Source organism: Marmota marmota, unplaced genomic scaffold, assembly GCF_001458135.2.
Source record: "Marmota marmota marmota unplaced genomic scaffold, marMar, whole genome shotgun sequence".
Taxonomy (NCBI): Eukaryota; Metazoa; Chordata; class Mammalia; order Rodentia; family Sciuridae; genus Marmota; species Marmota marmota.
This window is the reverse complement of record NW_026000110.1, coordinates 644,764-668,234: the sequence shown is the minus strand read 5'-3', so window position 1 is coordinate 668,234 and position 23,471 is coordinate 644,764. Positions and strand designations below refer to the sequence as shown.

At 55.7% G+C, this 23,471-nt stretch overlaps 1 protein-coding gene and 1 long non-coding RNA gene across 2 annotated transcripts in view; both read left to right on the top strand.

Moving 5' to 3' along the window:
* The first annotated feature begins 1,030 nt into the window (after nucleotides 1-1,030).
* The window catches only part of Dhrsx (dehydrogenase/reductase X-linked), a 26,937-nt gene continuing 4,496 nt past the window's right edge, over nucleotides 1,031-23,471 (top strand). Inside the window, exons 1-6 of the mRNA XM_048784644.1 lie at nucleotides 1,031-2,399; nucleotides 4,443-4,550; nucleotides 5,666-5,734; nucleotides 18,685-18,786; nucleotides 19,806-20,013; nucleotides 23,012-23,222. Of these exons, the coding sequence (XP_048640601.1) occupies nucleotides 2,324-2,399; nucleotides 4,443-4,550; nucleotides 5,666-5,734; nucleotides 18,685-18,786; nucleotides 19,806-20,013; nucleotides 23,012-23,222 (774 nt within the window). The 5' untranslated portion in view covers nucleotides 1,031-2,323. The remainder of the gene's footprint in view (nucleotides 2,400-4,442; nucleotides 4,551-5,665; nucleotides 5,735-18,684; nucleotides 18,787-19,805; nucleotides 20,014-23,011; nucleotides 23,223-23,471) is intronic.
* LOC125611043 lies at nucleotides 5,749-10,470 on the top strand. The gene is made up of 2 exons (XR_007341138.1): nucleotides 5,749-8,190; nucleotides 8,831-10,470. It is a non-coding gene; the product is annotated as an uncharacterized LOC125611043 (long non-coding RNA).

Below are 23,471 nucleotides of genomic sequence, written 5' to 3'. Positions count from 1 at the left end.
AAAAAAAAACCCAGGTGGCAGTGGGGAGAGGCTTGGGGACACAGGGTGGGGGACCTCAGGCAGCCCCGTCCCCAGCCCTATTTTGCATTTTATTTAGAGACAGGGTCTCCCTGAGTTGCTCAGGGCCTGGCTGTGGCTGAGGCTGGCTTTGAACTCGCCATCCTCCTGCCTCAGCCTCCCCGAGCGAGCACCTGGGATTATAAGCATTCCCGATCTTGAAGCCACTTCTAAGCCGGGTAGTTCATGCATCTTGCGGTTCTGGGTTTTATTTGTGACGCATGAACCGAGGTGAGCTATTTTTAGGTTTCTTGGGGGGGGGCAGTAAAAGACCCCTAATTTTTTTTTTTTTTTTCTTTTTCTGCTTTTGTTTAAACCTGCTTGAGGCCGACTTCCCGCCATGGAGGTGGGAATTTGAGGTTCTCGGATGGGAGAAGACGTTTGAATTCTATTAAAAAAACTCAAGCTCGTGGGGGAGCATTTAATTTGCAAAAAAATAAAAATAAAACGTAATATATATATATTTATTTTTTCGGAATTGGCTGACGGGAAAGGTCCCCCAAGAACCTGGATAGGCGCTGCTAAATGTAGGACCGCTTTTCCCGTTGGGGACGTTGCTCCATTCCGTAAGAGGGAACGCAGAGCTCCGTGGTCCCCAGGCACCCAGCTCCTTGTGCGAGTTGGGAGCGCCCAGGGTGCCCAGGGGGCTGGGCTAGGGACAGGCTCAGGTGGACAGCGGCACTTTTTGTATCTCGCGACCATGTTGGGATTTTGCGCTTCTTGCCGGTTTCCCCTTGCCTTCCTGGATGCGCCGACCTTGGACTCTGCTCAATAAACCAGAGACGCAAAGCCGCCGCTGCTCCTGGGCTCGTCTGCTGCGCGGGCGTCCGTCCCGGGACCCTCGGGTCCGCCCACAGGCTGGTCCTCGCTGGCCTTAAAGGACACCTGTCCCGGCCACTCACAGTTCAGGTCTGGCCCTGGGGTCTTGCAGCCTCGAGTTCAGATGGTTTTTTTTTTTTGCGTTTTTCTTTTCTCTTTCTCTCTTTGGCGTCAGATACCCAAGGGACTCGGTGGGTGCAGTAGCCCAAGGAGGTCCCAAACAGGGGGACCTCATGTGGGCACCGGTCACTTGTTGATGCCCAGAGATTTATTTAGGAGATCCAGAGGGGCTCTCTGTGGGGCAGAGCCCAGGCCACCTTGAGAGGGATCGGGGCATTTGGGGGTTCGGGGTCCTTTTAAAGGGAACTTGGGACTGGACGTGGTGGTCCATGCCTATAAACCCAGCAGCTTGGGAGGCGGAGGCTGAGGCAGGAGGATCGCCAGGTGGAGGCCAGCCTCTGCATGAGGAAGACTCTAGGCAGCTTAGCAAGAACTATTTCTAAAACTGAGATATAGAAAGGGCTGGGGACGCGGCTCGGTGGTTAAGTGTCCCTGGGTCCAATCCCTGGTGCCAAAAAAACAAACAGGTGATGGTGGGTAGAGGCTTGGGGACACAGGTTGGAGGGACTGAGGCTGCACCAAGGTTCCAGAGGAAGCGCTTCCCCCTTCCTTTCCCCCTGTTAGTTCTTGTATTTTGCACCAAATCTATCTGGCCCCGACGTGACTGTGACAGGAGACTCTTAGGGAGCCCTGCAGCACTCAAAAAAAAAAAAAAAATCCGTGTGCACAAGACCTTCATTTAAGTATTTTTTTTTTCTAGCATTTTTCTTTAGTTCTCAGTTGTCACTTGCAAATTCCGACCTGCCCTGCCAAGGGACACGGGGGGAAAAAATAAAACCAACCACACATCAAACAACCAGAAGCAGCCAGTAGCTGGCAAAGGCCGTGGTGGAGCGGGCCTCCCGGACCTCAGACTCTTCTTTCTCCTGCACATGCTCAGAGCCTGCCGCGGGCATTTGCAGCGCCCACAGCTCCTGCCGGCGGAGCAGAGCGTCCAGGGGCCTCCTGGGCTGCAGCAGCAGGAGCTGCACAGTTTCCTGCTTCTCGCTTCCCTCCCGAGCTGAGGCCGGTTTCCTGCTTTTGCAGAGAGGCCGGGATCCCAGCTGCGCCCGCCCGCTGAGCTTTTGAGCGAGGCTGGTGGGGGTCAGGAGGCCTGCTGGGGGTCAGCGGCTGGGCTCTGGCTGCGGGGGTCAGGGAGCAGCCGCTGAGGCTCTGCAGACCCTGCGCCTGGGCCTCCGCCCCCCTCCTGCTCTCTTTGTGTCTCAGAAGCAGCTGCTTAAAGGACCTGTCCCCGAGGACTTTGTGTAGAGACTGGACAGACGTCTGGGACCCTTGTCACTCACCAGCTCTCCTGCCCTGGGAGCGCATAGGCCATCCGCCCCGGTAGATGCAGACCCCCCCCCCAGGCCCACCTGGACCTCTTGGTTCGTTTTCTGTAGCTGTGACCAAACACCCGAGACCAGGTGATTTATAAAGAATGAAGGTTTGTTGGAAGGTTTTGGAGGGTGGAAGGCCAAGAGAGAGGCGCACTCGTGCTGGCTCAGGTCTCTTCTTACAGAGCCACCAATGGTGACCTTCAGGACCTCAGGGGATCCCACTACCCTCGCCCCCAGGCCTCACCTCCAGTTAGGAGACCCTAGGACTTTATAAAATGCTGTTTTTAAAAAACCCGTTTGCAGACGTGCATGAGCATCCTGATTTCCTGGTTTTCAAACATTCTCGTCCTTTTCAAACAAATGTCACCCTCTGCTGTGACGGCCATGCCCGTCTGGGGCTCCCGCGGATGGGCGGTCTCAGGGAAATTTTATTTATTTTCATTTTTATTTCTTTCTTTGTGGTAGGGATTGAACCCAGGGGCACTAAACCACAGAACCACACCCCCAGCCCTTTTTATTATTATTATTATTATTATTATTATTATTATTATTATTATTACTACTATTTATTTTGAGAAATGGTGTTTCTAAGTTGCAGAGGCTGGCCTCCAACTTGCCGTCCTCCTGCCTCAGCCTCCAGATCCCTGGAATGACACACAAGCGCCGGCTGCACACCGTGTCCCCTGCCCGTGTTTTCCTTGCACACCTGGGGACTGTTTGCTCCTTTTCTGCTCCTTTGCACGCGGGGAGGTGGATACAAAGACCTCTTTTCCCACAGAGGAGAGGGAGGCGGGAGCGGAGCAGGTGGGCGGAGCCCTCCGTGCCCGGAATTCGCCCAGGCTGAGGCTGGCCTCCAGGAAGGCATGAGGTCAGCCCCCCAGCTTAGCCACTGGCCCCAGGGGCGTGACCTTAGTGGGTTTTAAACTTAGCAGGGGACCTGCCCGGGCTTCTCCGGGTGAGGGGGGCCGTGGGTGCGTCTCCTGTCTGTCCAGTTGCACAGTTGCCTCCAGCGCCAATGTAGCCCGGGGATCGTTTTGCACACGGCCCTGGGGCGCGGGCGGGCGCGCAGAGCCTGCAGATTGAAGTCCCCGGACACCAGCTGCATGATGGGCTGGGGGAGGTGGCCACCGCTGGCCCCCAATTTGGAGAGCCGCCGGTCCCCTCTGATCTCCCTGGACAGGAGCCGACATCTGGGAGTCGGGATTAACCCAAGATTAAAGGCGGGAAAGGCGCAGAGGCTTTAGCCCCGGGGACAATGTGACGGAATCTGCCAGGAGGCCGGGGAGGGCCCGGGGAGGGCACAGCTGCCCAGTGGCTCTCCAGGCCTGGCGCAGGGACCTGCGCGTCCCCCCTCCCTGTGTCCAGCTTTGACCTGTCCCCCCCCATCCCATCCCGGGGCGTCTTGACCCCCCAGTCCCATCAGTGAGGTCTGAGCTGCCCCCGGGGGTCACACGGTGGACCCCGCCCGGGCGCACGCGGGGGAATACAGTCGGCGCTCTGCGCTGCACGTTCTGCACTCGCGGATTCGCTCATTCGCAGGCCACAAGCAGCAAAAGGAGAGTCACCCCCACACCCCATCCGCGCGAGACCCGGGGTCCTCGTCCCCGAAGCAGCGAGCGTCCCAGGTCCCCTGTGCCAGAACAGCGACTGCACTCCTCAGCGGTCACGATCCATCTTCCTATTGCTCCCTTGTGGGTCGGGTCCCAGCGTCGGGCACTGCTCCCACCCCGTTTCATTGCGTCGACTGATTGGGTGAGGCCCACCCAACTCCCAGAGGGCCAGCCCATTTCCTATGAGGACCGGCATGCTCAGGACGGGGACAAAGTGGGGACCCGTTGCTTCTCTGTGGATCCTGGTCCTGGGGGGTGTGCAGCTGGGTGCTCCAGGGCGTGGACAAGGAAGGGTTGTTGCTGCCCACGGTCGGGTTCCAGAGTGTCACCTGGGCAGCTGGAGGGGTGTGGATGTCACCAAGTTGCTCAGAGCCTCGCTGAGTGGCTGAGGCTGGCCTCCACCTTGCCATCCTCCGGCCTCAGCCTCCCCAGCACCTGGGATGACAGGCGGGCGCTACCCTCCCGGCTTGGACGCTGCTTTTTAAACCTCAATTTTTTTTTTTTTCTGCTTCCTCCTCAGTTTTCTGCCGGCAGCCGGACCGCGTGGCCATCGTGACGGGAGGCACGGATGGCATCGGTTTCGCCACCGCCAAGTACCTGGCCAGGCTGGGCATGCACGTCATCATAGGTGAACCTTTATGATTGCTTCTCTTGTCCCCCGGGGAGGGGACTCTGGATTTCTCTTGTAGGTGGCCACTTCCAGGTGGACCCAGCGGTCAGGTAGAGCAAACCCTGGGAAGTGGATATTCAGGGACAGGGAAACCCGGAGGCCGGCGAGCTCCTTGGGACGTGCGGATGCACAATCTGCTTCAGGGTCTCGCCGAGCTGCTTGGAGCCTCGCTCGGTTGCTGAGGCTGGCCTCCAACTTGCCATCCTCCTGCCTCAGCCTCCCAAGCTGCTGGGATGAGAGGTGTGCACCCGCCTAACATTTTTTTTTTTCCTTTTTAATGTCTGCCATCTCGTTACTGTGATACAGTCTCGGGACATCCCGCCCGTTTGCTTTCCGTACTTCGCTTATTTCACTTAGCGGAAGGCCCTCCGGATCCTCCCGTGCTGCTGAGATATGACAGAGCAGCGTCCCTTTGCATGGCTGTATAGTATTCCACCCACAAACCACCTTTGTCCTTTCCGTGGTTGATAGGCACCGAGGTCACTGGCTTCTGCACCTCGCTGAAATGCATATGGCGGAGCCCATGTCCCCCCCGCACGCTGATCCATTTGGGTTGGATGCCCGGTGAGGAGATGGGTAGCTCCCATGGTCGACCTACCCTAAATTCATCGAGGAAGCTCCCGGCTGTTTTCCACAGCGGCCGCCGTCCTGACCGAGATCCACACAGTCCTCCCAACAGGAGGAAGGAAGCAGCAGACACTTCCTGCGCAGTAAAAGGACCTGGGATCCCCAGGCCGGGGCTCCCGCGTCTCAGTGGTGATGGAGACGGAGCTGTGAGAAAACACCCGAGGTCCGCAGCTTAGAGAGAGGAAAGGTTCGGGTCGGCTCATGGAGGCCGAGGTTTCCGTTCAGACGATTCTGGCTGGTGTCCCGGGCCACCTTGCCCCTCTGAAGGCCCCCAAGAGCTTCTGGTCACCTGTCCGTCAAAGCTCCCTGTCAGCTCCAACCCGTGTCTCATCTCTATCGTCCCAGGGGCTCTGGAGGCTGAGGCAGGAGGATGGCAAGTCGGAGGCCATGTCACTCACGGTTTGCATGTTTTTTTTTGTAATTCTTTCTTTCCTTTTCCCTTGTAGCTGGGAACAATGATGCCAAAGCCCAAGAAGTCATCTGCAAGATAAGAGAAGAGACCCTGAACAGCAAAGGTCAGGCTCTGTCGCTTCCTTCCGCCTTATTGTGAATCAGCGGCCGCGTGTCAGAGCGAATATTCGGCCTTTGTTTTTTTGGGGGGGATGGACTTATTTCACTGAGCATGAGAGTGTCCAGCTCCGTCCGTTTACCTACAAATGCCGTCACTTCGTTCCTCTTCATGGTCGAGTAATATTCCACTTAGTATGCATACCACAGTTTCTTTATCCACTTTTGTATTGAAGGGCCCTGAGGTTGGGGCCGTAGCTTAGCTGTGAATCGAGCTGCTGCGAACATGGATGTGGCCGTGTCCCTGGACAGTGCCCATTTTAAGTCCTCATGGTATAAGCTGAGGAGTGCGAGAACTTGGTCAAATGCTGGTGGACAGCATTCTGGGTGGACGTGTGCAAGCCGTTGCACAAGCTGAATCCTCAATCTTGAGGACTGGAGCTTCGACGGCCCCCTCTGCAAGGTGGCCGGCGACTGGCCAGGGCCCTGAATGACCCTCCCCAGCCAGCGTCTCTGGGAGTCCCTGGGAGGTCCCTCGAGCACCTCCCATCCACAGTGGGTCGCGCCATCTTTGTTGAGACGCTGGACTGGGGTTGGGGGACGCTGCGGTCATTTGTCAGGTTTGCTCTGAGTGAAAGGAGCCGGCCCCGGGCTCCCCGTAAGCTGGACATGGGTCAAGGGTGGGAACGGTATTACAGAGTCTCTTTACGGGCTGCAGAAATAGGGTTCTTGAGGATCCTTTTGATGATTTTCTTGTTGGCCTCGCGGGGCTGGGAGGGGGCCCCTGTGGGTTCCGTGGGCTTAGAGGAGGGTTCGCTGGTGGACCTTGGGGGGACTCCCAGGCAGGACGGCTCTGGGAACGTGGTGAGGAGATGCTGTCTGTCAACGCAGACAGGAAGGGTCCTGCTGTGCACTGTTGATAGAGCTCTAGTGTCCACCTGCTGCCCCCCTCCGGCAGTGACTGCATGAGTCAGCGTCCACATATCACAGAGAGGACACTCAGCCTTTGGTTTTGGGGGGACCGGGTTATTTCCGTGAGCAGGATATTCCCCAGGCCCACCCATTTACCTGCAAATGCCATCATTGCATTCTTCTTCATGACTGAGTAATATTCCATTGTGTATGTGCGGGATTCCAGTGCCTTCTTTTTCCTCCCCGACTTCCTGTCCACAAGTGAATGATCTCCTGCACCCCATCCTTCCCACCACGATGATCCTTAAGAGCGATGGCTCCGAGGAACTTTGAAATCTCTGAAACCGAGAGCCGCCTTCAACCCTTTCTCTTTTGTACGTCAGTCATCCGAGGTCAGGGTTCCACTAGTGGAAAGTGGATGGGCACACATCGCGTTGGCACGTCACCAGGTTGTTTCAAAAGTGACCTGGAGAGGCTTTAAGATTGCACCCAGGGAGGCGCTCTCCAGTCTGTTAGAAGAAGACCTCGGAGACCTTATCGAGGTAAGAGGTGGCACGTGGCCAATGGGACTTGCTTCCGTCACCCTTTTGATCACTGGGACCAAAAGACCCAGCAAGAAGAATGAAGATGAAGAAAAGTCTGTTCTGGTCACAGCTTTAGAAAACGTCCAGTCCCTGGTGGCCGACTCCATGGCTCTGGCCCAAGGGGAGCAGAACAAGATGGCGGCAGGGCCTGGAGGAGGAGAGCAGCTCAGGACAGGGCACCAGGGAGCAGAGAGAGCTCTGCTCACCAGGGACAGGACAGAGATCCCAAAGGCACAGCCCAGGGACCCCCTCCTCCAGCCACACCCACCTGCTGCAGTCACCACCCAGTGAGTCCATCCAAGTGGATTAATCCACTATTAGTCTACACCATGCAAAATGGCAGCAGGGGAAGTCCTTGGGGTTGGGTGGCGGTCGGCCAGGTCTCTCGTTAGCCTCCATTCTCAGTGACGTGGAAGGGGACAGAGAAGTCGTCCTTGCCCGGCGTCGTTCACAATGTAGAACCTGCACCTCAGCCCCCAAAAGTTAAAGCTCTGTGCATTCAGAAGGTTGGTCTGAGTTTCGGGCGCCATCTGTGGTCATGGGCGAGAGGAGGGTTCAGCCTCCGTCACAGAGTGGAACCTGACCAGACGGCTTCACCTCCTATACCAGACGCCAGACGCAAGCGCCCGGTCGAGAAGCGACGGGGTCCAAACAGATGGGAGGCGACTGCTCCGTAGAGTGTGTTCCTCGGGCGGCTCCGCGACGGTCCACGCAGAGCGCGTTTGGAAAGCGTGGATTTTTACCTGTTAATATTTGCAGACCAGCGTTTCTGACCTTACGCTTTGAACATTTGGGGCCGCCTAAATCTCATCCCGGGGACCGCTGGGTGCCCGGGAGCGTGCTGAGGAGCATCTGGTCTCTACGTGTAGGAATCAGCACAGTGTGACACTCCGTGACGTGTCTGGCTGGTGCCAGATGGCCTCACGGTGGGCGAAATTGCTCCTGATGGAGAACCACACGCAGGAGAGGTGGGTAGGTAGGTAGATGTATGGATGGATCAATAGTGGTGTCAGGAGGGTAGGGGGGTAGGAGGGTAGGTGGAGAGATGGATGGATGGATGGATGGATGGATGGATGGATGGATGGAGAGATAATGATGTCAGGTAGTGGGGAGGTGGGTTGATGGAGAGATGGATGGATGGACAGATGGATGGATGGACGGATGGAGACATAATGATGTCAGGTAGGTAGGGAGGTAGTTGGGTTGATGGACAGATGGATGGATGAAGAGATGGACGGATGGAGAGATGGATGAACAGATAATGATGTCAGGTAGGTAGGTAGGTGGGTTGATAGATGGATGGATGGAGAGATGGATGGATGAGAGATAATGATGTCAGGTAGGTGGGTAGGTGGGTTGATGGACAGATGGATGGATGAAGAGATGGACAGACGGATGGATGGATGGATAATGATGTAGGGTAGGTAGATAAACAGATAAACGGAGGCATGGACAGGTAGCTGAAGGTTCTAGAAGGTGTGCATGGCACAAACACGGTAGTGTCCTTAGTAGAATCACTTAACAGTCTTTTAAAAACCTTTATCACAAGGTCCCTGCAAAAACTGTCCTTTCCGTGAATATTGGTGATTTTTTTTTTCCTCCATGAAGCTAACACCCCTGCAGCGTGTGCCGCCAGCCATTAGGAGCTGGGAGGACTGGTTCGCCCTCGTGATCACTTACCGAGAGGAGACGGTAGCGGGGGGGAAAGCACCTTTCCCATTTGGAGATTCCAACCCCAGTGCCCTGGGACCTGCCATTCCTGAGCTCAGATCCTCACTCCGTCACTCAGCCATGAAATATATTCCGATCTCCGCATCGGGGAGCTAACCAACCTCGGAGAGAAAATATCTGGGAAAAACAAAAAGAAAATCGTCTTTACGGAACGTGCACAGAATCCTTCCTCGTCCTGGTCTCCTAATGAGGGTCGTTTAATGAGGTCTCTTAATGAGGTAGCGTGTGCATCCGGTATCTTAAGTCCTCTCAAGAATCACCCCCTTCTCTGAACGTCCTCAATAGTCTCTTTAAGAGAGTTTGAATCCATCTACGTAAAAAATTTGATTTTCTACAACTAAGAATAAATTTAGATTTGATTCTCTATGACCAAGCGCCTTTATCTCACCCACTTTGAAGAAATACGCATCGGGATCCTTCTCTCTTCTTCTTTTATCTTTTAGATCTTCTGCATTACGTATTTTCTGAGTTTTTTTTATTTATTGAGTCGATCTCGGGGGGACCACCAAACCCCATCGCTCTGACTCTCCCATAACCTCGAGTCTAAGAGTCAGAACTTGGAGAACTTTCCACCAGGTGCTTGCCACTTCCGTCGCTGGGGTCACGAGGCTCTTTTCTGAAAAGCAATCCTGTTTTCCGCCTCTCGGCCTCACCCCAGCTACACGGACACGGCTGTCCATCATCTAGTCCATCACGTCCGCTATTGAGGTAAGTCATTCATCCGGGGCGCGACATTGTCCAAGAGTGAGGTCTCAATTTGCATCGATATTCCTGATACTCTTTTTATTTATTTATTTATTTATTTTTGGGAGAAGCAATAGATTGCTTTTGTTGACTGAGCTCCGACGTATTTCAGAATATCTTACTTTTTATCTGAACGGTTAATCCACCGGGTCTAGAGTTACTTGTTATTCAAGACTCCATTGATGTTTTTTCAATCTATTTTTAAATTTTTCTTCTTCTTATTATTATTATTCTTGGGATTGAATCCAGGGGTGCTCTACCACTGAGCTACACCCCCACCTCTTTTTATTTTCAGACAGAGTCTGGCGAAGTGCTTGAGCCTGGCCTCACACCTGCCGTCCTCCTTCCTCAGCCTCCCAAGTTGCTGGGATCCACCATATCCACCTTCACTCTTTTCCTCATTGGACTCAGTGAACTGCACCCATTTTTAACATACAATTATTTCTCTATTTTTTATATTTTGTCTCTTTTTTTCTCCTGGGCTCCCAGATGACTTTCCCCCCTCTCTTTTCGGGCAGTTATTCGAACGTCCACTCTTTGCCCCCCGGAGGATGTGGGTTGGTACTCTTTAATTCCTTGCTCAGCCGTCCTCTAGTGGGACCACCCAGCTCTGTGGTTTTGAGGTCTTTGCATTATCTCTCGGGTCTCTGAGTGACGTGGGAACAGCGGGCAGGGAGTGAAACGTGTGCCGTGGCTGCCCGTGTCCACTGACTGTGACCAGTTATAATCCATTTTGTGTTGCTATCACAAAATACCTGAGGCGGGGTAAAGTAGAAAGAAAAAAGGTACACCCCAGGATTCTGATGGTTGGAAGGCCACAACGGCATTCCTCAGGCTGTGGTAAGGGTCACCCAGCTGCGTTACAATATGGCGGAGAAGGAGGAACGTAACCAACTACATTCAGGAGGTACTAGGAGTGTGGTGCACGGCACAGCCTCCCTGGACAGCAATCCACTCTCGTGAGACCTAATTCCGTCATAGGAGACAGACACCGTCCCTTGGGACACCATTAATCCACCTCTTCAAGGTCCCACCACCTCAATCCCACCCATCTTCCAGCAAACTATATTCAAACCACCGTCCTGTCCAACAAGTCTCTTGGAGCCATCCGTTCCGGGGCGCCATTTTGAAACATGCCCAAGTTGAGAACCTGGCAGGTGGGCATCTCCAGGACCCTCATTTCAGAGACCACACGTGCAAAAACCATGGCAGACCTGGAGGGCAGTGACCAGCTCAAGAGATTTAGAGCTTTATGAGCCATCAAGGGAGCTAAGAATGGAATTGTAGCTAAAGCCACCAAATCGCCAATCCCCCTGCGGTCTATATGAGTCCACCTAATCCTCCATCGAGGTTCAAGAGGGCAACCGACTGTCTCCCTAGAGCCATGGACGCTATGTCGTTGGTGGCTGCAAAAAAAGACACTCGGCTCTGTAGGGATTTCATAGACGTGATTATGTAACAAAGTCCCGGGGATTTAGGCGATGGCTTCATGCACTCTGGTCATTTTGTGCAGAGAAGGAAAATCCCGCGGAACTTAGGGCTTAGTTATCGTCTTACTGAGGCACAAGGATCTGCTTAGTCACAAAGCCTGCGAGATAAGTCCCGGGACCGACACTCTCAACGGACCCTTCCCCTCAGGGATAAGACCCAAAGGGGTCACCAGGCAAGCACTGACTGTCACATTTCTGGGAAGGATGACAGCTCAGGTTGCATGGCTTTTCTCTTCAGGGTTTGGAACAAGGACGACTCACGCTACGTACCCCCAACACTGGGTCCTGGTTATGGTTGGCACTTTGGGTGTCCTCCAAAGAGCTCCCGGGTTAGGCAGCCCAGGAAAGCTCAGAGGTGACATGATTGGACGGTGAGAGCTGTCCCCTCCTCAGTGTGTTTGATGGGTTCAGAATTCGAATGCACAACTGGGAGAAGGTGGAAACCAGAGGCAGGTGGGTTATAGTTGGAGGAAGTAGGTCACTGGGAACATGCTCTTAGGGACTATATCTTGTCCCTGGCTTTTTGGGAGACTATATCATGTCCCTGGCTTCTCTCTCTCCCCTCTTTCTGTCCCCCCTTGTCTTTCTGGCTACCAAGAGCTGAGCAGCTCTCCTCCCCCAAGCCCTTCTGCCATGATGTTCAGCGTCACCTCAGGCGTAGAGCCAAAATGGGACCTGTCCTCCTCAAAGTTCTCGTCATGTGTCTTGGGTACAATGATACGAAGCTGACTGGTGCATGACACCCACCGATGGGGTTGGGTGGTGGGTTAGCGTGTTTCATGAGCTGCAGACATGATGATCCATGGACCCGTGGTGGAATCCTTAAGAGATGGAGCCCCGGGGAGATAATTAGGGCCTTTTGTCACTCTTTGTGGTCATTCCCTACCACGATGCCATCTGCCATGTAGTGGTGTAGCCAGTAGGTCCCCACCAGAGGTGAGTGGGTGCTCAGGGACCTTCAGAACTATGAGCTAAGAACCCTTTTTCCTTTATGAGTACTCGTCTTCAGGTATTGTGTTATAGCAACACAGAACAGACAAATAGATCCACTGGATGACATTCTCTTGGACAGGACACTGGGGTGACAAGATACTCGGGTGGCAATTTCCCGTCCTTGATGATCTTCTCTAGAGTCTCGAGGAGTATTTTGAGAAGCATTTCCTGTCCTTCTGATGATCTTCTCTAATGTTCTGAGGTCTAGGAGACATCAGTTTACCACTGTGCTTCTATTGAATGGGCGTGAGGGATGGAAACAGTCTGTATTTATTCTTTCTGGATTAATTATTGTCACCCTGTCCTTCACAGAGAGTTCCTGGTTTTCATTAGATGTCATCAGATGTCCTACTCTCGCAGGACAGCTCTGATGTAACTCAGTTCCGCCATTTTGATGGTACTGATAGGGCTTTTGGGTCCACCCATTCTATGAGAATCATTAACACCATTCCTCCTAATTCTGGTTAAAAATGTTAACAAATGGAAGTATTTAGAGGTAATTTTGGGCCACATTCCACTGTAAGGCTGTGTGCCCAGTAGTCCCAAATGGTCCAAGCGTGCGGTGGCTGCCATCTTGGATCCCATTACTCAAAGGATGCGAATGGTGTTTTTTTCCCCACTACAAGTTTTGTGGTGTCTGCTGCTCCCTCCATCCACAGGGACAGCCACAGGCTCAGCCTCGCTAGCTGTCAAGGCACCTGATAGGAGCGGGAAGATATTTTCAGTAACGGATACTGCAGAGCAAGCGTCCCTGTGTCCTCGTCAAAGCAGATAAGGAACGGTGGCCAGTCTTCGCTCGAATTGCGTGGTGTGCTTGAGTGCTTACAGGACCTCCTTTGATTTCTCCTGTTCTGTTAGGTTCTATTTTATCTTGTTAGCGACACTCAACAGGAAAAAACGTCAGGCTCACCGCGCCACGGTCAACCTAGGAGTGGTGTGCGGAGGGTCTTTCACATTCTCCATCTTGCTTAACTGAGTACCTATTTATCACCTGGCTTCTCTCCTCCTGGTCTCTGACAACTATGGTTCTGCTTCTGTGAGTTTGATTATTTCAGATCATCCATGTTAGGGTGTAGATACGAGGTGTCCCATCAGGGTTCACATGTGACACCATGCGAGAAAGCTCACAGGTGAAATGAGTGGGTTAGGAGAGGTGTAGACTCATAGTGGATTAATCCACTTGGATGGACTCGCTGGGTGGTGACTGCAGCAGGTGGGGTGTGGCTGGAGGAGGGGGTCCCTGGGCTGTGCCTTTGGGGTCTCTGTCCTGTCCCTGGTGAGCAGAGCTCTCTCTGCTCCCTGGTGCCCTGTCCTGAGCTGCTCTCCTCCTCCAGGCCCTGCCGCCATCTTGTTCTGCTCCCCTTGGGCCAGAGCCAGGGAGTCGGCCACCAGGGACTGAACCTCGGACACCAGGAGCCCAAATCAACTTTTCCTCCTCTAAATGCTCATGTGTGAGATGGTGCGGGAACATTCAGAGGTGAAATGATTGGGTTGCGAGAGGTGTAGACTAATAGTGGATTAATCCACTTGAGTGGACTCACTGGGTGGAGATTGCAGCAGGTGGGGTGTGGCTGGAGGAGGAGGTCCCTGGGCTGTGCCTTTGGGGTCTCTGTCCTGTCCCTGGTGAACAGAGCTCTCTCTGCTCCCTGGTGCCCTGTCCTGAGCTGCTCTCCTCCTCCAGGCCCTGCCGCCATTTTGTTCTGCTCCCCTTGGGCCAGAGCCATGGAGTCGGCCACCACAGACTGAACCTCTGAATCCACAAGCCCCAGATCAACTTCAATCATCTTCCCCTGGGTATTCGTACCCCCTTGTCTTTATCCACTCATCCAGTGACGGACACTGGCTGAGTGTCCGTCCATGTCCTGGCCATCTGCAATAGCGCAGCCGCAGACTGGGGACTACAGATGTGTCTTCATCGTTGGATTTCATGTCCTTGGGAGAGATACCCAAGTATCTGATTTTTCTGGATGCAGCTGGAAGCATTCGAGAGCCTGGTGACAGCGCCCTGTTCTCTTCCCCGCACTGAGACGTCCCTGCAGATGACACCTTTCCCGTCGGCTCCCCTCTCCTAACACCTCGCTGTGTGAGAATGTACCTGCGAGGGCTCTTGTTTTTCTCTCTTCGCGAGGGGGGAGAAAATTATACCGTGGGTGACATCTGGCCCCTTCTCGTGCTGGATCCCCATCTGGGCTGTGCCTCTTCCCACACAACATCTGCCGGCTCCTTTTTTTAAAATTTGGGAGGTCCTCTGGCTGCCATTTTTCTGAGGCTGCCTCCACTTTTTTCAGTGAGCGAAAATGAACAGACAGACCCGCCCATCCCCAGCGGGCGTCAGAACTCAAGGGACTGACCCCACGTGGAACCAGAAGGTGGGCGACATTGCCCTTGCGTGCAGGTCAGCTCCTCCCCTAGCTCCGTGTCCACTTCCAGGACCTGAGAGCCACGCCCCCCAGGATGCCCATTCCCTGTCCTTCTGATGACCTCCTCTCCGTCTTTTCTGGGTGGACCTGGATTTGGTTCCATGCCTGATATTGGGCTTGGAATTGGTGGGTCCCTTTGTCCACCTTCTGTTGCTATAATAAGATACCCGAGACCCCTTCATGTGTAGAGAAAATGTTTTTTTTTAGCTCGAAGTTCAGGAAGGTCGAGAGCAGGGCACTGGATGCCGCTTTGCCCTGCTGAGCACCCCTTGGTGCGTCTGCTCACAGCCGGGGTCTCACAGGGACCCGAATCATCCCTTTCCACGCCCCCCCCCATCACCTGCATGATCCAGCCACCGTCTACACAGCCTGTGCCCAAAGCCGACCTCCACCAGAGCAGGGGCATCTCCAGCAGGTGCGACTCCGAGATCCTTCAGCTGCAGGGACCGGTGGGGACCCTCGCTCCCTTGGAGAAGCTGGGGAAGCAGGAGGGGTCACCCGTTGACCAGAACAATGGTCCACGAAGACAGAGGACCCCATGGGCAGCTCACGGTCCACCTGGGGTCAGGGGCTGCCCTTGAACCCGTGATATGCAACAGAGACGTTGGTACTGAGACGACGCTGTGTGACTCTGTCTGCCCCCGGGAAGAAGTGACAAAGGGGTTAGACTCGGGGGTGGATGTCCTTTCGGATGACTTAGGCTGAGGGTGACGAGCAGCTGGAGGAGGTCACCAGAGGAGGACAGAGGGACTTGTGCTATTTCGGGGAGACGCTTTGACGGCATTTGCCAGACAGTGGGCAGCTCAGGCAGGACAACCGGGTGGTGGAAAGGTCACCCGTTTGCCCACAAGATGGTGGGCGCTCGCCGAGGACCCGGAGGGCACGCGTTGGATCCTCGATGGCTCATTGTGTCCCTTACGCAGAGGGACTGGACAACCGTCCACTCTGCAGAAGGCAAAGGACGTTCCCATCTCAGGAGGATTCACTCTTCCCAGTCACCTCCCTCTGACCCAATGTCCTAAGGGACAGCGATGTCAGGACATGAGGGTTTTGCAGAAAGATGTTCCAGGGAAGCAGGGTCCGTGTGCATGGGTCACTGTCCCCTAGAGGGACAGATTTCTTAAACGTGTGTCTATGGAAAGAAGTGGGCTCGTGGGATAGTCCTAGAGGGACGTCCTCCATCTGCCGGGCGGCCATCAGGCTGGACATGGGGAGGAGCTGATCTGGCACATGGAGCCCCAGGGCCAGGTGGGAGGCAGCGTCCCTTCTGGGTCCAGCCCGGGCGTCCATGAGTTCCCAGGGAAGGACGTGAACGGTCCTGTGCTTCTCAGCTGCTGAGTGGACCTGGGAGCTATTTTTGTGCTCGGGGACTTAGAAGGAAGGCCACACTGTCCCCAAAGGCAGAGAGGAGCCAGCCAGATGGGCTCGCCGGTCAGCGCCAGCCACGGTGACCTCCCGCCCAGGGGCTACAAATAGAACCAGCCCTGGGACATCCGGTGAAGGTCCAGGGTGACGATGGCCCGGTAAAGGTGACTCTGAGATGCCGTGGCGGGTGGTGCTTTGACGACACAGTGAGGTGACCGGGGCAAGGCTCTGACCCAACGGGTCACTAAGCTCCTGTTGAGAGTCTGAGCTTTCTCATCTTGGATGCGGGCCCTGAGCCACCTCTGGTTACCACGCCGTCACTTTGGAGGATGGTGACGGTCTAAGGAATCCCGTGCTGGACCTGCTTGACCATGATGGGACCTCGGGTGGGAATCTCATGTGGAGGATGGGCTCCTCCTGGGGCAGGGGGCCCTCGTGCCATGGCCGTGTCCTCCCAAGAGGCAGAGGGGGGGGACGCAGACCCAGAGGAGGAGCCCCGTGGAGACGGAGGCAGGGACGGCAGTGAGGGGCCACCAGCCCAGGGCCACCTGGAGCCCAGGAGGGAGCTGGACGCCATGGTAAGAGGCGGGTCCTGTCCACCTCTGGACCCAGGACCTGGTGCGGAGGGCGCTGTGTCCAGTCGTAGCAGATTTGATGCTGGTTCTCTCCAAACTCAGTTCCACATTGAATCCCCAAACCTGGGCACAGGACCTAGTTTGGAGGCGGGAGTGGCCGCCCACCCGCTGTCCACCATGAGTCCACCCTTTCCAAGGACCCCGAAGCACAAGTATCTCCCAGACCAGGGGATGAAACCCTCCCACCCTTGAGCTGCCGGGATCCTCTCGTCCTTAGGGGTCGGTGTCCCAGGGGTGACCGTGACGGTGCTCGGAGACCAAGGCAGACCCGTGGAAGGGCCACTGCTCTGCCGCGGAGCTGACCCTTCAGTTTCTTAATTTGTTTTTGGGGGTTTGTTCTTGTTGTCCTCAACGTCACTTCGTCATTCGTGTTTACTGAGAAGAACTCGGATGTCTGGTTGAGAGAGTCACGTGTCACATCCCGACCCCATCGGGACACTGGGTGCGTCTGTCACCTCTCGCGCTTCACCATCGCCGTGGGGAAGGAACGTGCCGCCGTCTCTCAGCCAGCTCTTTTGAACTCTGCAGCAGCCGAGTGCTGACGACCGTCAAGGACACGCTGGGGACATTCATCTGATGATATAGGAAATGGACGTCAGGACCGGGCGGTGCTAGCTGTGTGGTGGACGGGGCAGCGACGGAAGGACCCGGATCCAGGACGATGCAGCTGACGTCCTTAGTTGTCCCTGTGCCTCTGTGAAGTCACCTCTGAGATCTGCGTCCCCTCCTCTGTCTCTTGGGACACAGATCTTCTTGCAAAACCTGAAGGAATTTGCGAGACACCATGGGCCCCCCGCCCCCTTTCCTGAATGCCAGTCTTTCTTACTAATTTTTTGCTATTTCCTCTTATGTCTGTGGGTCTGATTAGAACCGGTTTCTTTGATTAGATTTTTTGGCTAATCAGTATTTTCTCAGAAAAAAAAAAAAAACAATATTCTTTCCTGGAGGTTTTTTTTTTAAGTGGATTTAGCCTAGCGGCAATAACCACCGGGAAACTGTCATTACAGAACGTTCTTCTTGGGGTCCTCTTTCCGATTTGTACATTTGCATTTTTAGCCTCTTTAATATATTACGCAAAACCCCCTCCAGCCCTCCCCTCCCCCTGTCCCTTCCTGGGCACCCTGACACACAGGTCACCCTGTCACTCCCGGCTGCAGAGCCGGACGTGAGATTTCTCCACCTGGAAGGTGGCGCCGGCCACTCTGGCTGGGTATAAAACTCTGCCCCGGGGAAACACTGTTGCCAGAGGTTGAAAATCCAGTCGCTTTGCCCTCTGGGGGCCGCACGGGTGGGTCCACCGATCCTTGTATCCCCAGCTCTAGAGACCCACAAAGTGGCGAGAGTGCCCTGTGTCCTGCGTCTCCACGCGTCTCTTAAAAATGGCTCCTGTCCCTAGAGCATGCAAACCGGGGACCTGTCCCCGGCCCCGTTGCTTGCCTTTAAGGGAAAAGTTGGTCGAAAGCAACGTGCGTCAGCGAATCGGCGGGTGATGTCCTTTTTGCAATAAGAAATGCCCTGGGAGGTGCCTTAGCGTGTTCCGTGTCTTCACAGACGGGACCGACGGGTGCACAGCTCTCCACGCCGAGTGTGGAGAATCTCTTGCACCTTATGTGACCCTCCCGGAAACATCGGCGTCAATTTTCAGTTTTCCCTTAAACTTCTCCCAAATAGGAGGCCATTCCCTGCCCCCCCCCCCCAGGCCTAAGACTCTTCTCTTGGGGTCCACTCAGAACCCAGTCTCCTCTTCTTTCGTCTCCCAGTTTAAAGACTTACATCGTCCCTCGGCTTCTGTCCCCACAGATTGGTCCCCCGTCCTCCTGGGGGTACCCAAATCCTCGAACGCTCACGTCCTGGACACAAGATGGTGCAGTCCACAACCTGTCAATCACAGGCAAACCCACCTCTGTCTCCCACGCTCAGGAAGAGGGTGTCCCTCGCTGGGGGTCACCTTGGGACATGGCTGTCTCACTGTTCGTGACTTTTCCTGACCCAGGGCTGATTCCGAATGGGAGAGAGGCCAACCTGTATGGAAATGAGCCTGGTGCGCAGGCTGGCGGTAACCCCGTGTCTCTGTTCCCCTCCAGTCGAGTTTTTGTACTGTGACCTGGGCTCCATGGCATCCATCCGGCAGTTCGTCCACAAGTTCAAGATGAAGAACGTCCCGCTGCACGTCCTGGTGAACAACGGTAAGTCGCGTCCAGGTGGATGCTGACGTGATGGCCGGCCCCTCCCTGTGGGTGCCGGAAAGTTTCCCCGAGGCTGGCTGCCTGTTGAACGTCAGGGCTCCGTGTCCCCAATGTCCTTTGCAGCCCCGGCGTCAGGTGTGCTGGATGTTTAGACACGTCCTCTCGGGCTGTGTGGTGCCTGGGGACCCACTAGGAGTTGGATCCCAAATCTCATGACATCCTAACGATGCTGCTGTGAGACCAGTCCTGTGGGGTCCCCAGATGCCCACGGGTGGCTCTCTCTTGGGTTCTGCACACCTGGCCCCGCAGTGAGGCCTGGGGACCTCTATTTGTTGCTTAGGTCCTTGCTAAGTTGCTGAGGCTCTCCTCCAACTTTCGATCCTCTTGCCTCAGCCTCCGATGCCCCCGGCATTAGAAGTGTGCCCCACAGCCTCGGGCACTTGGAAGTAGACTTCTAAGAGCCTCCCAGAACCCAGATTTCTCTATTTTTGAGTCTTTCTAATGCCTCCAGAAAACAATCGAACGTCGGCAAACACTAAACAGATCACACGGGAGCTGGAGTCCCCTTTGGGTGGCATTTTATATTTATAGACCCCCGTTTTCCCTTCCCGGCTCTGCTGGATGCGGCCGGGTCAGTTCCCTTGGTCATTTATCAAATGCCAGAATCACGCATCGTGCACCTCGCGGAGAACTGGCTCCGTATTTATCGTGTGTTCAGCAAAGGCCACTCGGGAGGCTGAGGCAGGAGGATGGCAAGTTGGAGGCCGGCCTCAGCAACTGAATGAGGCCCTCAGCTACTCCGGGAGACGCTGTCGCTAAATAAAAATAAAAAATAAAAAGGGCTGGGGACACGGCTCAGCCGGTCAGCACCCCTGGGTTCCATCCCCCAATCCCCCCAAAAGCAAAAAGTGTCCCTTGTTCCAAACCCACACACGAAGGCACAGACTTCGTGGCTAGTCCCCAGCATCCAAGGGCCACTCGGTCCATCTGACTGTCCCCCGGAATCCTTGTCCCCCCAGCTGGTGTGATGATGGTCCCCCAGCGGCAGACCAAGGACGGCTTCGAGGAGCACTTGGGGGTCAACTACCTGGGCCACTTCCTGCTGACCAACCTCCTGCTGGACACGCTGAAGGAGTCGGGCTCCCCGGGCTGCAGCGCCAGGGTGGTCACCGTGTCCTCGGCCACCCATTACGTCGGGGAGCTCAACCTGGATGACCTTCAGGACAGGTGGGTTCCGCCTGGTCAGTGGCCGCACCGGGCAGGGCCGCGCTGGGCTGCGCTGGGCTGCGCCATGGGCTTCTCTGTGCTGGTCCCTGTGCTCAGATGCAGGCAGCATTTCCGAGCCCCCAGGCTGCTCGGGGATCCCCGGGGCCACACAGGGCCAGGCACCGCGCCCCGTGTGCAGAGCCTGTAGGGTCCTCAGATTTGACTGCGTCGTGTGCAAAAATGACTTCACGGGACTTCTGCAGCCTAAAACGGTCCTGCGCAGAACCCGGGTGGGGGGCGTGGCTGTGCTGGGCGGATGGACATGGTGCTCCTTCCTCCTCCCCGCAAGGGGGAGGTCTGGGACGCTCGCACACGCAGCAGGTGCCGGGGCCACGCCTGGCGTCCCAGCGGCTGCGGAGGCTGAGGCAGGAGGATCCCAAGTTGGAGGCCAGCCTCCGCGATTTAGCGAGGCCCTAAGCCACCTGGAGACAGAATCTATCTGGTTGGAGGAAGGATCCTCGTCCCCCTGGGTCCCGGGACCTGGTCTGCATCAGGGTCCCAGAAGTCCCCCCTTCAGGGTCACCTGGCTCCTCTCAGGGACATGAATTCCCTCCTGCATGTCCCCTGCAGGTCACAGGAGGTGTGTGAGGAAGGTGGTGGAGGCTGTGCCCGGAGGCCAGGCAGGGCTGCAGGTGCAGGGCTTCTGGGAAGGAGGCTGTGGGGTCAGCACCGGGGGCCATTGATAGAACTGTCCCCTGGACCTCGTGTCCACCATCTGCACCCGTCTGTCCCCCCTCAGGGCTTCAAAGTGATATTTTCATGGAGCAGCGGCCCTGAACGGGGCTCCCTGGGATTCGAAACCCTGTTGCTGAGGCTGCGGCGGTAGAGGCGGTTGATTGACAGCCGGGCAGAGTGGGCGGGCCTAGGGTCTGAGCCTGGGGGCGGGGCCTCCCGTCGGTCCCCGCCTCCTCCTGGGGCTTCACTTGCCCGGCTCCTGGGGACCTGCGCCCCCTCCTCCTCCTCCTCTCCCTTCCCCCTTGTGATCTGACCCTGCTCCTCCCAGACCCCCCGGGGGACTGTCTCCTGGAATTAATTGTCCCCTTGGGTCCCTGTCTCCAAGACAGCTCGGCGCAGGCCGTGATGTGGCATTTGAAGACCTTCTGTTCCTGCCGCGGCCGTCCCACCGTGACAAACACACATAATTGCAGAGCCCGTCCCTCTCCCCGGCACAAACCTGCCTTTTATGAGTCACTTTCTGCTTTTTAAAGGATCCAGGAACCCTCCCCCTCGCCCCCAGCCAACCCTGTGATTTAGAGCCAGTGGCTTGAGATGATATGGAAATGACCCCAGCAGCAGGAGGCGCCTGTCCCCCCTGTCCCCCTCCCCCAGCATGTGTCCTGTGTCCTGGGGGCTTTTTTTCCCCACCAGGGGAATAATTGGAGGGCTTCCTGGGACCGGGGAGGTCCATCCTGCCCTATTTCTCTGAATTGCAGTCTGCAACCCTAACCACCCTCCACCTCATCCTCCCGAATCATTTATGCTGAGATGTGATTTTTCCCTTTTTAGCACCAGCCCGTGGCCATCCTCATGGCCCTTTGCTGACCAGTCCCTGTCTGCCTGTAAGGCAGGGGACCTGCGAGTTATTTTCCATCAGGAATCCAACGGAGCCCAGGCTACACCTCAGATCCGGCTGGTGGATTTGCCCTGAAATGGATTCATGTCCTGATGACACCCTCCCCCCCCCCCCCCGCCCCGTTACCTTTCTTGCTGTCCTTGGGCTTCAGCACTTGAATCCGCTTGAATGGATTAATCCACTTGCATGGATTAACCCGGTATTCATTGCAGATCGGCAGGGTGTGACTGCAGGAGGCGGGTCACTTTGGGGTCCATATTTTGTCTTTGTTGAGCAGGGCCCTCTCTGTGGGATAGTCCAGATCTGAGAGCCCCCAAAAGCTTGTGTTGTGAGGCTGGTTCCCCAACGTGGTGGTGTTGGAAGGTGGGGGACCCTTTAGGAGGCGGAGCCTAGTGAGAGGAAGTTAGGTCTTTGGGGGCGTGGCCTTGAGGAGAATTCTGGGACCCCAGACTCTTCTTCTCTCTCTCTCTTTTTACGTCCTGAGCAGCATAAATTGAGTCCTGTGTCCACCCCCCTTTGCCCCTCACCACAAGCCCAACCCAGAGGACCAAGCGATTTTGTCTGAAACCATGAACCAGCATAAATAAACCTTCCCTCCTTGTACATGATCTCAGGGATTTTTGTCACAGCGACGGATGGCTGACCCATACCGTGACTAAATGGCACATTTTACCCCCAGACCATCTCGGATTTCCACGTGGGCACACCCAATCAAATCCTGTCCAGTTTCAAATCCAGACGGGCATGCACAGACAGGCCCAGCTGACCTCTCGTATGTGCAGAGGACAGAGCCAAGGTCCTGGGGCTTAATTAGGCCTGAGAAATGTCTGTGAATGACTACTTTTTTTTTTTTTAGGGCAACTGGGATTGAACCCAGGGGCACTCGACCCCTGAGCCCCCGTCCCCAGCCCTATTTTGCATTTTATTTAGAGACAGGGTCTCACTGAGTTGCTAAGCACCTCGCTAAGTTGCTGAGGCTGGCCTCCACCTTGCAATCCTCGTGCCTCAGCCTCCCAAGCCGCTGGGAGGACAGGCATGTGCCACCGCGCCTGGCTTCTGTAAATGATTAGGAAACGAGGTTTCTCAGGCTTTCCCTCCTGGGCTGGGAAGCCGGGATGGCTGAGCTGTAGTAGTTGCTACAAAAACCTCATCTTGAGGTTGTTGGTTGTTTGCAAAAAACAAAAAAAAAAAGATAATTCTAATGATAAGCCAGGTCTGTTGCTGGGCCACCTCTTGGTGGCCTGCTCATTTGTCCCCATGACCCCTGGGCTGCCCTTCAGCTGGGCGTGCACCTGCTCAGTGTCCACGTGGGCAGGGCATGGGCTGCTGGGGAATTCGCACTCAGCACCATGTCCTCTGACTCGGTCTTCTCCGTGGCCTCTGCAGCCGCGGGTGCTACTCGCCGCACGGAGCCTACGCGCAGAGCAAACTGGCCCTGGTCCTCTTCACCTACCGGCTCCAGCGGCTGCTGGCCGCCCAGGGGAGCCACGTGACCGCCAACGTGGTGGACCCCGGGGTGGTCAACACGGACCTCTACAGGCATGTCTTCTGGGGCACGCGTCTGGTCAAGAGGGTCCTTGGCTGGCTCCTCTTCAAGGTGAGACCCCCGGGGTGGGGCTGGGCCACCTGTGGTCACCAACGCAAAAGGCAAGGTCAGAGTCCAGTGCTTGATTAATCCTGCCTCCCGCCCCCGGGTGTCCCTGAACGCTGCGGGTCCCCCTGCACAATATCACAGCCAGCTGCAAGGGACTCTTCCAAGTCCTGGGACCCCTGGGGTCCGTGCTGGCTGCGCTCTGAGCTCTAAGAGGAGGACGAGGAGGAGGAGGAGGAGGAAGAGGACGAGGAG